This window comes from Aythya fuligula, chromosome Z (assembly GCF_009819795.1).
Source record: "Aythya fuligula isolate bAytFul2 chromosome Z, bAytFul2.pri, whole genome shotgun sequence".
NCBI lineage: Eukaryota > Metazoa > Chordata > Aves > Anseriformes > Anatidae > Aythya > Aythya fuligula.
Window position 1 is genome coordinate 406,219 of NC_045593.1, and position 15,644 is coordinate 421,862.

At 41.1% G+C, this 15,644-nt stretch overlaps 1 protein-coding gene across 9 annotated transcripts in view; it reads right to left on the reverse strand.

Moving 5' to 3' along the window:
* Nucleotides 1-15,644, reverse strand: part of NEDD4L (NEDD4 like E3 ubiquitin protein ligase) — a 144,708-nt gene that overhangs the window by 58,380 nt on the left and 70,684 nt on the right. For 4 of the 9 annotated variants that reach the window (XM_032206475.1, XM_032206474.1, XM_032206473.1 and 1 more), the window contains one exon: nucleotides 14,256-14,309. In XM_032206475.1, coding sequence (XP_032062366.1) covers nucleotides 14,256-14,309 — 54 coding nt within the window. The other 5 variants (XM_032206471.1, XM_032206470.1, XM_032206476.1 and 2 more) reach the window with 4 other exon arrangements.

Genomic DNA, 15,644 nt, shown 5'->3' on the forward strand with positions numbered 1-15,644 from the left:
ACAACTTGTTTTTTTTTTTTTTTTTTCTTTTCAGCAGCTAACAATCTCCATGTACATATTGGTACACATTTGGTGTAGAACACCTGAAAACCAGCAGCTCCAATGGCAAACTGATTTTTACAAGTCAGGAGATATGCTCTGAGTGCACTGTAAAAAAAAAAAAAAAAAAATGCATCTCAACAGTGGACAACTTTCCCTCAAAGACATAGTTCAGACATAGTTCATATTAAGGTCCGAAGGGGCTTGTTTAACAAAAGTTTGGAAGTATCTGAAAACGGGACACTGGTTCTAACACCTGCAAAAACCTTAGATCCCTTTGTGGTATTGTCTGCTAACAAAAACCTGACATAGTAAGGTAGAAAACATGCAATAAATTGTCAAAGGAGATCTGCCAGAAATAATCACTAAGTCCAACATAAAAGCATAGAACTGTTGGCTGGCCACACGACGTTGTGACAAAACAAGGAGCCCTTAGATCTGTCTGACCTCCTCTGCCTCCCACCCATTTCACTGGCATTCTCTTTGTCCATCAGTTTTTCAGCACTAGCACTCTCAAGCTAGTTAATTGAATGTTCCTCATCCAACACAAAAGGCCTAAAATCACTGAACTGCAGGCAAACCTTTGTTCTATCCATAAAGAAATGATGAATCCCATTTCTGGGATGTTGTGGATTCAAACAGATTTTGGCTTTTCAGAGGTGCTTGAGAAGACTTGTGGCACAACGCAAGGCCCCTAACACTACGCTGTGTTCCCCAACTTGCCCAAGTCACAAGTCAGGAAATTTCAAGACAGAAAATCCTCCTGCTTGCTTAAACCAGAGCTACTCTTGACAACGATGACAGACTAACTTCATAGGTTTGATAAAAGCACAAACCATATTGCAAATCATGCAGATCACATTCTAGCAAATAGTTTATAAATCCCCATTTTTCTATGATAGAATATATATGGATAAATCCATTAGTCCCATTCATCAGCCTTCATTTTTGCAAATGACACAGATTGCTTACATTTGGACAACAGACAGCTTCTGTAAGACATGCTAATGCATTAGGCCAGAAATTCACCACGTAACAGCATATTTACTGCTTAAGGGAGAAATACGTTCCAAAAAAAGAAAAAAAAATCTCCTTTGTTGTAAAATAAAAGAATACCAACAACCTGTGCTTAACCAGATATATCAAACAGATACGCTGCTAATGCAAATAATTCGTGTCCAAGGACATTTTAGTGTTGCGCTTCATATCATTCATTTAAAAAAAATCATTAAAAGGTCACAACTTGCCATCTGAAGCTTTCTGAACTGCAAAAGAAATGCTGTCTTTCTGGATTAAGGCGGCGATCTACAACTTTCAGCAATGCTTTTGGGCATTAGCATATTTATTTCTTCTTATTATTATTTTTAATAGAGAGAAAAATATGAAAACCGTGTGATTCTCACAATTCAAACATTCAAAAAGACGTTCTGTCCAGGACCAGAAACCTGCATTATGGATTACTGAATTCTGGAAAGATGTATGTTAGTAAACACTGCTACATAACTGCAAGCTGCATCACCAAATATATTGCAATCATTTCCCAACAAGTATAGTTCACTTGTGTTTATAATAATTCAGTGTACTGGCAGGCACGCTCTGATAGAGTTTCTAAAAATACTGAAGTGTTAGTAATACAGCAACTACAGCAGCCTCCACTTCCAGATCTTTGGAGAGAGCGCAAGATTCTGTGCACGTAAAGGGAAGGAGATTCTACTAACTTTTCAACAATAACGTTTATTTCCACTTTTATAGAATTTGAAGCAAATAATTGTCTTCTGGTAATATAACGCCCTGCTTGAAGCAGATTTCAAGTAACTAAATGATTAGCATATTTGTAACCCAAAGTCTTTACAGTGCAGATGTACTAAAACATAATTATATTACTGTTAAAATGCACAAAGCTTACACTAGAAGCAGGGAGATGTGTAGAATGTAACAAATATAATTCTTTGCTTTAATAATAATGCTTCAAATTTTATTTAGCAATAGGAAAATGCTTTAAATAATTGTGATTTGACATAATCCCTTTAAAATAATATTGCTATCCACAGGTGTGGATATGCTATGCTCTTTACTTACAGGACATTAAGTAGAAATAAAATTAAAAGCAGCTCAAAGCAGAAAATTTATTTTTGGAACAAAATACACCAACTGGTTTAAATGTTAACTTGGTAAAACTTAGGCTCTAACTTTGTCAAGGAGGATACTAGTCAGCCTCCAATAGCTTGTTTTAAAGGATTTTCACTGCTCGATGAATAACTGTTTAGTTTTGAAGTGGCTTGCTTTCTGCAATAAAAGAATTCAAAATAACTTACTCCAGAGTTTTATTTCTGTCTTTCCAGCAATCTGCTGAATACTAAAACTGATGTTTAAAAGTAGGCTCCTGTTGCCTTGCTTCTCTTCATTATAAACACTGCTTAATTAATCTTTACCACTAAAAATTTCTTTTAGTAGTAGGATTAAGGATGTAAGACTTCAACAAGCAAAGAAGGCTAGCGAGCTCATACAAGCTCACTGCTGAATGTCCCTCGCGCTGAGGACAGAACTCCCACCTTACGGCCTCTCGTTCTTCTCCAGCCTACACAAAGTGCCGCCTGGGAACGCGGCTGAGCAGGGAGGATAATTCTTGCCAACCAAGGCTGAAAGGGAAGACGAAGCTTTTACCAAAGCAATTGAAAAACCATCTGAATTCACACCACAGTACACGGTGCAGTACATGTTTCATTTGCACAACTGATCTAATTAGAAACAGATTTTCCTTTTGCCTTTCGCTTCCCGAATAGCGCACGTGTCGGCCCCTCCCCGCCCCAGGCCCGAGCAGTGGGCACATCACGAACCTGGGAACAGGAATAGTGCTTTGGTAACATGCCTGGGCCTTTAACTTCAGAATCAGCTTCTTCCACACACACGACACAGCCCTGCATTTGGCTGGGTAGATGGTATCAGAGGATTTAAAGCCAGCGATGGTGATTTTTTTCCTCTTTTTGGCAACAGAAACCAGCCCAGTCATACTGCTGATATTATTAACGTCTTTTTCTGTACATAATTGCTGTATTTGGAAGCTACCAATGCCATCTTACTAAAAGAAAAACAACAAAAGCACCAGATTTTAGATGAATGTACGCAGCAGTACATTTTACAATGGGATGTAATCCAGAAACTAAGTTAACAGGATATATTTGGATTTAGAAGAGCTTTTTTTGAACAAGAATGGTCACAAAACATATATATTCCTAAATTCTTCGCTACTTGATCACCTTTCTCAAACAGCTGAGTAGTGCAAGAAGCCATGAACACTCTGTATCTGTTTTATTACGTGCAGTTCTCTGTGGCTAGCTCTCTACTGAAGCTGCTCTGGCTGGCACCTTCGGTGTTAAGACTGTGTCAGCATTTCCATTGTAAATCGAGGGCCTTATAAACTCAGCTTTAAAGAGATCACCGTGTACTGAGACTCAGCACACAATTTTTCCATGTAGGAGCAAATAGTTTATTACTGCTTTTAAATCAAAATGTTATTTCCAATTCTTTTGTTCAAGGTTTTATTTTGGTTTCCTTACAGAGAAATACCAAGATTCAGCTTCCAGCAAGAAAAATGCCCAACAACAAAGTCTAATAAAATCAGAATACTTTACCAGGGAACTCTGGGGATGGATAGGGGTAAGGTAAAGACAGTATTGCCAATTCTTCACTCTGAAAACTTGACTAAGAGAGATACCTAGATATCTATATGTGAATAAATCCATGCTTGAAGTAGTTTTCAACAAACTAAATGGTTAGGATATTTGTGACCATCAAGGGATAGCATCCTCCACCCCTCCAGGGAGATGTGAGCAAAGTCCCCACCTGCACAGCACTGAGGCTCTTAGATAGCCATCTGCACCCCTTGTGCAGCAAGCAGAGAAACAAATTTCACAGCACTCTTCCTTTGAGGTATTTTAAGCACCTAGCTATGGGCAGCATTAATTTTGTTCTAGAGATGCCTATCAGAGTCCAGATAGCAGTCCCTGAAGTAGGTCTCCAACCTTGGACAAGTGCAATATAAAAGATACTAACTGCTGGGTGCAGTATTAGCTCTGTGTAGCACTGGAAGGTAAGGCAGCCTCTCAAGGTGCACAACACTTCTCACAGCACTTGTCTACCGATGTCTTCTCTCTAAAGAAGCTTGGAAAGAAATACTGCTGATCCAGCCTTCACCTTTCTGTGTTAGAAAAATCTCTAAGCCCTCAATATGCAAGTAGTATAACCAAGAATAGCACATAAGGAAAGACAAATTGTTAGCGGCTTGCTTTGTAGCATTGAAAGCAGAGGTGCACTCAGTAAGTGCTGCAGGAGCGGCAGGGAGAGCCCCGTAAGGCTCACCGGGCACAGGGGTGGGCACAGGGGCAGACGGACCCCAAGACCAAACGCTTGCCTGCTCCTCACATCCCGTCCTGGATTAGAGTGCCGGCTCCGATGTACTTCACCACCCAGGTGAAAACAGGAGAGGCAGGTCAACAGGTACAGACACGTTCTTAGGAACAGGATCTGTCCCATTTTTATCTGTTTATTCTTTGGATTTTTTGGGCAGACTTGGCTCAACAATTGCAAGAAGCAACTAAACCTCCTCTCCAAACCAAAAGCACCACTGTACTCAGGTCCTGAAAAAGCATCCGAGGGAGGCTAGTTAAAGACGACAAATGTTGTATGTGCTGAACACCACATTGAGGACAGGCCGGTGAATGGCCTCAAGAATTGGCAAGAAGTGCCATGCTAAAAGGAAAATTAGGATTTCCCCCTCTCTCAGCAGACTGGATTAGCTAGCCTAAAACAAAATCTCTTGCAATGGTTATTTGAATGAGGGTAGAGGAGTGGGAGCATGGAAATGCTTTTTTCATTTTATCTTTAAATAATCCCCACCAGTTTTTCACATGAGGATCACCAGTAAATAATCCATTTATTGGCTCAATACCATCTCAGGAAAGAGACTTGCAGACCTGCCCATAGTTTACACCAGTGAGGCAACGATATATAAGAATGTTAAGATAGGACAAGAGCACTAAAGCAGAACCTTGCTACTGAAAACTACATAGCTTTTGAGACTGACTGCAGAGCAAATGTTCAAGCTAAAAAAGCACAGGCTTGTTTCCCTTTAAGAGTCTATTTTTTTTTTAAAGGTTCTGTTAAAATGTGTAAAAGTAAATAAAAACTGCATTTCCCCTATTTGCTTTTGAGCCGAATTAAAACATCCCAAGACTTCCGTATCACAGACTATAAACATCTTAGAGCACTGTGCATCAAGAGGAAGACCAAGAATAGGGTAATAATAAACATCAAATCCATAAACTTAATTGGCATTTCCCCGTCCCTTTTATTTGATAATACATGATATACTACATCATGATTGCAATCCCTTTTCCAACAAACTGCTGTCAATACATGCTTCTGAGGGGTCGTCTGTTTATACTTTGCATGGGGAACTTGTCTGCATTTCTGAGCAGAAGTTCTTATATATCTGATATTAATTTCAAGCCCATCTAAGGCAGAAATATTTTTGCAGGACTTCGCTGTGAGAAAGGTTACTACAAGTGTTGCATTCTTTTGACATACATTTCTAATCCTAGGTAGAGCAGAAATGTGCTTCTTTTTTACATCCTTAATTTAGCATTAGATACTGTTCTAGTAACAGAGCTGAACACCAGCAAATTTTCACTGGGAGCGTGGAGACCAATTACTACTTCACTCTGCAATCCCATTGACATATTTCCTCTAATGTCAAACACAAATAAGCAATCCCCAATGTGATTAATTAAAGAGATTTGACTCAGCTCTACTAGTGGGATAGAAATTAAATGAAGATGGTACAAGGTTCTAAGCTTGAGTAATAGTAGCAATTTATTGCATGGATTGCTATCTTTGCAAAATTTTGCCCTCTTATAACTGTATTTAAATTCCCAGAAGATCTCTCTGGTAAGAGGAGGTTACCAGCAAGCACTTACACTGAAAGTAAGAAAAATGGCGAGCAGAACAAAACAGCTCAGAGATGCTCGCATCCCCTCTGTGGGGGAAACTACTGTCAAAAGCCATTGTGCTAGGTCACAGTATAATAATGCATTAAAATACAGTGTAAAACAATTCCGTGTAAGTCTGTCCTCACCTGTACCAGCACTGCAGTCATGCAATTGTTAACTGCTAATGACTAATTTTGTAGAAGGGTTCTAGTAACTAGCCCTGCCTTCCCCCATACAGCTTTACACACAGGAGCTGGCTCTGCTCAAGGCGATGACAATTACACCTGATCCAGCACAGAACTCACCACCGACACATCTGAAGTCCGCTGTCCCAACGATGGGCAGAGGCCTCACACAAAAACATTTTCATTAAACCAATCACCAGCATCCAGGGTATCAACAGAAGCACGAGGTTTTGAACGGCCAAGGACCACGTGCAGAACAAGGCAGGGAACTGGATGCTCCGAGCCTCTGGAGAGGCATCAGCAGAGGAGCAGCAGTCCCAGCTCCTTGACTCCATGGTGTCCCACATACCTAACAAGAACTTTTTAGCCACTTCACACAGAGTCTGTATGAAAGCCACCACGTGCACTGCGTATATTCACCCAACACTGCTTCCACTTTCTAGAAAGGAAATCTTGCCAAAGACCATCTCAGCCAGACTTTGGGTACTCAACCGCCAGATTGCCACGCAGCATCAGCCCGAGCAGGACCTGTGTCTTTAGGTGCCCACGTCCAAGTCTTCTGGGCAATCCGCAGAATTTCAGCCCCTTGTGTTGGCTGAGCTGTGTTTATTCTAAGCTGCTCTTTTAGGTTTAGATGCCCCAGTCCCAGCTGATATCTTAGGAGCATAATTAGATTCTCTGTTCTTTCACAATAAAATTTACTCAAATTATTTTTAAGGAAGGTAGGAAGGAAAATAAAAAGCTGACTTGCGAAATGCAGACCAGCAGAGTCGAGAGTTGCCATGTCTGTTTGTCAGCTACGTATAATTCAATACTACAACTACAACATTTTGCCAGGGAGCTTTGCATTTTTTCATCACAACAAAGACGCCTTTGTCAGAGCTCTAACACAGTTGTCCAATATATGGGATTTTTGAAGATACAAATATGCACTCGCAGACCCCAAATTAAAAACAACGTAAGTATTTGTTACATGCCATGGCATATATACACGCTTAGCAGTAGTCTATTGTATTACATATAAAATACCACGGTAGCCAAAAGAGTTTCCAACTATGCTTCCAAATAAAAATGTTCACAGTTGGGCACAAGCTCATATTTTAGTTAATATTTTATAACAACTTGTAATGAAATACATCCTGCTTGCCCAAAAACACTTCTGTCTAAAACAAGATATTTGAAAGGTCATAAACACTTGGTAGCAGTAGGACTGCAGACGCCCGCACGAATGTTTTCACTCAAGATAAATAAGGCTGTAGCAGCTGCTGCGTACAGCCCCAGGCCCAGGCCCTATATCAATCAAATACACACAAACTTGTTTAACTGGAAGAGTCCAGATTTTTTTTTTTTTTTTTCCTTCTCTAACAACCATAGGACATGGCAGCTTTTCCCCTCAGCTTCACGGAACAAACACTTCAGGCACACCCTCCCTTAGCATCAGAGATCCCCAAACTTCTGTGGGATAGCTCAGAAATCGCACCATACCGAGGAACGTTTTATACCTAGACAAACTAAAGCAAGACCTTCAGCAAGACGTTTTCATTGCCCACACTTCCTATGGCAACTTGCCTGGCCAATCACCTCTACCCACAACACTTCTGGGCTTACTCGAAATATGAGAAAACACCACAAAGAAGCTTTATGTTTCAATTAATTCTTCATTTTTGAAATGTTTTGCACTAAAGAATGCACGCTCTGTTTGGACCGAGTGCCTCCGTGACTGCCACGCTTCATGGCAGGCTAAATTGATTTCACATGGTAACTAAAGCTAAGAGCATGCAGGAACAAATTTCTTAATTCTCTTCTGGAAACACTGAAGTACATCTTTGGTATGTGAATTGCTACGACAGCGAGGATCAAAGAAGTGACTGTGGGGGTATATCCTTCAGGAAAATGAGAAGCACAGCAGAGGCACGGGCTGAAGACACAGGGCACATCTCTGCGACTTGCACAAATCTGTAAATCTCTGACACTTTTGTACCAGGTTTGACCTACTACAGCTACTTATATAATTGGTTACGGTGGTTCTCTGTGAACAGCTATTGTTGAATAATAGGAAATGGAAAATCAGGCATACATTTCTAGTATGAGACAGAACTCTTGATGTATTGCATACATGAAATCCAAATGAAGAAAAACCAGCGGAGATCACGCATTCCAAATTTTCCTGCTGAAACGGTCTCAGGCTGGCAGAAAAGACACTATGCACTACTTAACAACACTGCTAGCTAACAAACTGAAATGAAACCTGCATTTCTTTGGCAAGAGAATTTCTAACATTTATTTTTAATGAATGCTTAGGAATATTCTGTGCATAAATATGAATAATAGTGAATTTCTACACATAATAGTGACTGAAGAGCTAAAAAAGGTTACACTGGAATAGCTTTGAGATGATCGGCTTTTTTATAAGAAAGCTGCAGAGTCATCATATGGCCTCTCTGCAGTGAGCAGCTGTCTTTCTGTACTACATTTCACTGAAAGAAAGCGCAGGAGAATGAGAACACACAAGCAGTGAAGACCAAAATCTCTTCTAGTGAATCTGTTTTCACAGCTGGAGATAGAGTACTTACTATTCTATATACAGCATCACTGAGCTTAGGAACTCAAGTGGGCAGTGTTAAATTGCACAGTAAAGCAATTTAAGCAAATGACTAATCTAAACCCTTGAATTTCATTCCTGCCTTGGTCTTTTAAGAACGGCTTAAAACCACAAAACTTCAGCTTTTGTCCATTATAACAAAAAAAAAAAAAAAAAAAAAAAAAAGCAGCAGATGAATTTTGACATCTTAAAGCAAAGTCAAAGCAAATACAAATGACAGTACAGTTCCTGAGTTGTGCCAAGCTACTTGTATAGTAGTTTGATCAGGACTTGTGGCATACCATAAACAGGACATGTTTGTAATTTGCAGAAGGCCAAAAGCAAGAAAAAAATAAAGATTTTTTTTTCTAACCTCTAAGTCATTATTGTCATCGGAATTACAAAATTTCTAGTCTTAGTTCCTATAGCGTTACAGGGCACATTTTTAAGTCAGAGATATGCATGGGTACGCTATCCTTCGAAGTTATCCAAGTATTTGTTTTTTAAAGCAAAGCAAATGAAGAATTCTTTATGTGGCAGGGTCTCAGACAGCGAAATTAACACAAACAATTTGCCATTTGAATGTCCTGATTTTAAAAATCTTTCAATTGATGTAACACTGAACTGAGTAATGTGTGACATTAGAATCTCAAAATATTACACGGGATGCAATCATAACTGAGAGCAAAGTTAAGTCGGATTAGAAATAGAGATGATTTGCAGCTTGTTCCAGAGAAACGCAGAACGTTCTAGCACTAACAACGGAAGCCCTTCAGTTGCTTCAATTTCAGAAGCCTTTGTATGGCAATTCTGTATTTTACCAGCACAGTACACTCAGCATCATACTTACCGTGGTGCCGGCTGGTGTAGGGCCAGGGGTGCCACGACCATCTTTACCAACAACCTGATTTTGTTCTTCAGGATTACGGGTGACAAGGATTCTGAAGTGCTGTTGCCTCGTATTTTGATCTGGTCTGATTTTAAACAAACATCCCTGCCCTTGAGGAATCCTCTCTACTGAATTGCTTCTAGATATTTCTGACCCGTTCCTTCCATTTCCGTGCAGTTCTGAATTCACTCCATCATCTGCGGGGCTAATTTCTTCTGGTCGTGGCTGGACAGGGTAGGAGGTACTCCTTTCTAGCCGTATCCGAGGATACCTGACCAACCTGTCCCCTTTTGTCCCAGTAAAACCAAAGTTGTATTCGCCACCGGTCCCACTTGCCTGCGGTTGCTGTAACTGGAGAACAAAGAACTTTTTCCCTGAATTTGCTGACATATCTGGCACATGTTGCAGAGACCAACGCCGGGGCTCAGGGGTGGGGGCATTATTTTGAGCCTCAGATCCAAAGGGTAATAGAGTAACCTGAGGCACGTCTACACTGGAAGCACGATGCTGAATCCTCACACCGCTTATGTTTAAACCTGAAGCTGCTTCATTTGTCTCATCCTCTTGGGCAGTAGATGGAGCATCTTCGCTCTGGTTATTGGAGGGAATAGTACAGAATATCCTCTGATTACAGCAAGGAGTTCCATTAAGCTGTCGCCCTAACTCTTCCGTCGGCCCGGGTGGAGAATTGTCAGGAGTCACCTCTGGACTGCCCAGAGAGGAAGACTGGTTTTCAACAGGGGCTGCAAAATGCTCCCTGAAGTCTGGGAACTTACAGGGAAGTGTCTCCTCGGGAGATGCCAGGGTTGCACTCTCATCCGCACAGTCGCTCGCAGCTTTGCGCTGAAGAGAGATCTGCATCGACGAGCTTCTCGTCGGACGCACGTCAATACTGTTCAGCAGCTGGGGAATAAACATGGATGTGCTCCTTTTTAAGGAGCCCACTTCCTGAAAATCGCTGCCCCCACCATAATCTGCTCCGTGTCGGGAGAAAGCGTGAGGACTGTTTCTTCTTGGCAAAGTGTGGAATGCCATGAAAAAGTCATCTTCTCTTTCCCGGTCGAGGATCTCCGATTCAGGGGCTGTGTTGCTTCGCCCAGAGCCAAAATGAAACCGCAGCCGATGGGCCATGGTTTTACAGAAAGAAGAAAAGGAGAGGGAGAACAGCAACAATTCAGGCACTGCCAGAAGTTAAAAACCAAAGACATAAACTCCAAGAAAAAGTGTCCCATCTGCCAAACTGTTAGCACTGCAGCACTGATAGCGACAGATAGCAGAAATAGCCCAAGTGGCAAGCAGCATTCCAGGCATGATTGGGTAAGAGCAATCAGCGCTCCTACACACTGTGACATAGGGTAGGATGGTGGGAGTCACGTGGCCTGGTTCCCCCTCTCCAATCTAAGCTAGTGGGGGTTTTGTTTTTTGTTTTTTTTGTTTTTTAATGCCAGCAAGAGCCTGAAACAGCACCTTCACAGCTGCTCCTTTTCCATCAGAGAGGAGCGGCCCCGGCCCCAGCGGGAGAGCTCTCACAGCTGACTAAGGCAGCAAACACACTCGGCACTGCTATAAATCTAAACCACATCGTATTCGTACAGCACATTTGTATAAAGCACACAAAAAGTTAACTGCAACAGAAACACTTGGATTTAGTGTTAAAAGCAAGTCAACTCCACATGCAAATAAGAAAAAATATTTCAAGCTTAACATTTGGGTGTGCGTTACAGCATTCGGCTATCATGGCAGAACGGGAATAAATATAGCACGGTTATGCTTTCAATTTTAACTGTGCTCATAACGTGATTAAGTAACAAACTTCTTGCCTTTAAAAAGCCACGGCTTTTGCATTGTCCCTGTGGACGTCATATAGCCTACACTAGCCTGCTCAGTCCCTTTTAATAATTAAAAATCCACAACAAACAAAGCAACCCTACATATCCAAAGACTTCTCACACATTAAAAACAGCAGAAATGTGCAAAGTGACAGAAAATAAAGTTTCTTTTTAGTTTTACCAGGCAGTGAAGACGAGTGAAAACCGGAGACGGGTGTTGCATGTCGTTTTGTACTGATTTGTCTTAAACACCGTACAGAAACTCTGCCCATTGCTGGCCAGCCTCCAGTGAGAAAGTTAGCAATATTACCACGAGTGTGACTGCCAGCATGGAATACAGTTACGCTCTCTGAGAGCCAAAAGACCTCAGAAGAACAACAGACAGACAGGATACACCAAAACGCAAAACAAACACCCTACATGCAGAAAATCAGTGATCCGAGGATACTCACATTTGATGCACACGGCACAGCACTTGTTAGCACATACTAGAAAAGAAAGTGTTTAGCAAAAAGCCTACCTACAAAAAGAGACAGTGTATCTTCAATTAAATACATGGACATCTGCTCCCTAGAAGAACTCGAAAGCTTTACAGTTTTGTCAACAGCTCTGAAAATTTGTAGGTGGCGGGTCAATACTCTCTCTAGACATTTAAACCTCTGTACACGAGCAGCTTGCTTTCAAAAGACAGAAAACGACCAATCACAAGAGAAATGGAAGCTTAGAATGATTTAACTGCCAAGAGACAGCACAATCCACTATTGTTTTAAGCAGACTACGAGCCAATAAGAAGAAAAACATGAATAGCTTGTACACAGCAACAGTTCTGCGGAATTGCCTTGTGCAAGCACAGGTGTTGACTTTTTTTTATTATTATTTTCCAGGTAAAACATTACGCAAGGACAGCGTCTCTTTGCACTGAAGATGAAGCTTGCATCATATGTTCTTTGTCTTGACTGGGGAAAAAGAAAGGAAAGGACATACTGCAAAGACAAAGTGCTCTGATAATTTAGGGACATGAAGAAAGAGTTCTTATGGGGGCCAAAACCATGCAAGTATTCACAATGAGTATTTCACACAAAAGCCAAAATAAATCTGTTCAATGCTTCTCATTCTGTAAACATAAGATGGAAAATTGCTACTCTAAAAATCCCACTGTACTTGCTTTCCTTTGCCAACTGTTCAGAACACCTGAAAGGAAAGCAATGGCTCCTAAACCCAGGGCTACAGCCTAAGGGAAGGCTGTCTACAGAAGCAAGATCACAGAAAGAGCAGCCAGAAAATGGTTCAAGTATAAAATAGTACTGAAAGTACCAGTATAAGGCCAGTACCACATACAAGAAACTTGGAAATCCTAAGCAACATGTATCTGAAATGAGTATACCAGAACTGTTATTTGTCAGCTGTCACTGTGCAGCCACACTGGAATTTCTTCTGAACTGTCACCCCTTTACTGTCACACATGGACATCCCCACACATGCCACTGCCCTCTGCAGGCTAGAACGAAGCCTCTTCCACGAGTTTCAGGTTTGCCCTCTACGCCAACACAAACTTATTCCAACCATCCTCCAGGGCACACGCAAGCCACGCGGGAATGTCAGCGCAGTCCTGAGCCCAGGCTTACATACCCTGCGCGCAGTTACGGTTACAGGATTGCTGCTTCAGTGTTGTTTGCATCCGCTGGCAGCACGGCGCCTTAAAGCCAGGAAGAACTGACCGGTGATCTCCTTTAACTTCAAAAGGCATAGGAGTTTTGATAGTGCAAATGTTCATTATGATCATCTTTGCCAACAAATACACTCAGTCAGCCCAGTCTACATACATGCTGTCACAGATTTATTACATTTTGTCAGTTTACTTCACCCTAAAGGGGTGAAAATACAAAACAGTATTGTTTCACTGAGTCCTTTTTTCCCCCAGAATATTTTAACTTTTATTTTTCTTTGCTCTATATTTAATAGGAACACACAGAAAAAGAACATATTTTTGGAGATTGATATTGCCATATTATGTTTGTTTAGAGAAAAAATACCTTCACAACACTGATCCTTATCTTCATAAGGCAAGCAATTTTCGTAGAGATTGTACTGCTCCCAACCAAGAAATGTAATACCTCATCTCATAAACAAAAACAATTGTGCTACAATTTTCAGAAGACAAAGCTAGCAGAAGGAACCAGAATTAAGATTTGGGGAGACTTCTCTAGAACAACTATTGCATCAGCAAAATGAATTTCAAGGCTAAAAACCCTGAAAATATGTCAGGTGTCACTGGGGACAGAACTGAATGCAAAATTCAGAGCATTCATTATTTTACCAGTTCCTAGAGCCTTCATGCACCCGCTTCTTGAGTCTTAAGTGGCGCTCTGGTTACCACATCCCAAAAAAGGATTAAGAAGTATTAAAAGGTACAAGAAATAGACACTAAAATGATCAGAGGATGAAGCAGCTGCTTTGTAAGTGACTAAAAGGGCTGGGACTGCTTATCAGTTTACATCAGAGAAGCCTAAGGAAGAATCCGATGTGGCTTCCACTGTCAGAATACTGGCTTAAGAGTGTTCTGAGCCAGCAGAGTGCTCCTGTGTGCAATGTTCCATTTGTCCATAAAATAGACGCTTTTTATGCTTTAACCTGTATTGCCCAGCACACCAATGTACAGACAAAAATACCCCATTAAGATATGCTGTGTTCTTGCCGTTCACGTTACACAGCCTGCGATCAGCGAAACAATGAAGGAGCACTCACCAGTCTGTTTTCATCGAACACTTCAAACAGGAGACGATGATTGGTTGGGTTTACCTGTGAGAAAATTAAAATATCACTTTAGGTTCATTCGCTTGATAACAACGCTATACGGGTGCTAGTTCATACAACGATTAAACCAAGGCAAACAGAACAGGACTAACAGGTCTTAGGGATTTTAGTTTTACTTAAACTGGAGCACTCAAACAATTTGTTTCTAAACCCTACGGCAATTAGACCTAGCCTACCAGGGAATATTCAAGGCTCTTATTTACTGTGCTCAGTGCAGGACAACTACCACACCTCTGTCTACAGGCAGCTCTGCAGAGTGGCCAAGCTGCATGTAGGCTGACAGCAGGCTGGAGATGTCCCAGGGCAGCAGCCCAGCAGCTTCCCCCTCAGGTAAGCCTCCGTCTGTGCCACATGTGGGGACCTCGGTGGCGAGCACAGAGGCACAGCTCACCTCGTCCACGACACCTGCAGAGCTTCCTTTCTCTCCTCTTCCCTGTGCAATCGCCATAATGATCATTTCTATGTAATTTGTCCTCTACGCTATGGGCAATGTATTTGAACTCTGCCATAAAAGGTACTCTGAAGGTAGCAACTTTGTGGTAAAATGACAGTATTGAAGCCCAGCTGCACTGCGGGCAGCTGCTGGGGTCACCTCCGCAACGAGGGGGTGCAACTATCAAGGACCACCGGGATGAAGACGGAAAGCCTCCAGGCAGTCAAAATGAACTTAGTGTCAAGACAGTTCCTATTGACTCTGCACAGCTTAAAGAAGCAACTCTGAGTCCATATTTCCCACTCATGAGTTATTACACAAATGAAAACATTAGATAAAGACAATTTTCAGAGATATAAATATTTATTAACCAGTTACAATCTAGAAAAAACTACTCGGTACATGTTTAAAAGTCAAAATTCTGTTCAAACCTTAAAAAAATATGTATAGCAATAATATTGGTGGGAACGATTTAAATGATCTTATTGGCAGGACAGTCAAGTGCTAGGGCTATAAACAAAGTTTGACAGGATACCCATTTCTAACAATCTACAATGACAACATCTGTTCTCAAGCAGCTGTTTAAGATTAGATGTTAAACCACTGAAATTTTACCTAACCTCCTTTCGTGAAAGCTACAGCTGCAGTAAAATTAAGCCATTCTTCCTCAGAAAAATACTTTCAGCAAGTAAATAAAGTTATCATCCTTCTCATTTATACTATGTTGGTTCTGATAATAACAATTTTAACCCCCTCCTTTCTCATTTTCAAATATGAAGTTGTTTTTTCTTCTGATGAGAAGTCACCTACTAAGGAAACTGTATCACACAGTTTTTGGTGAAACAAACTATTAACTCATTTTAAGAAAGATCTAAAAAGATAGAAGT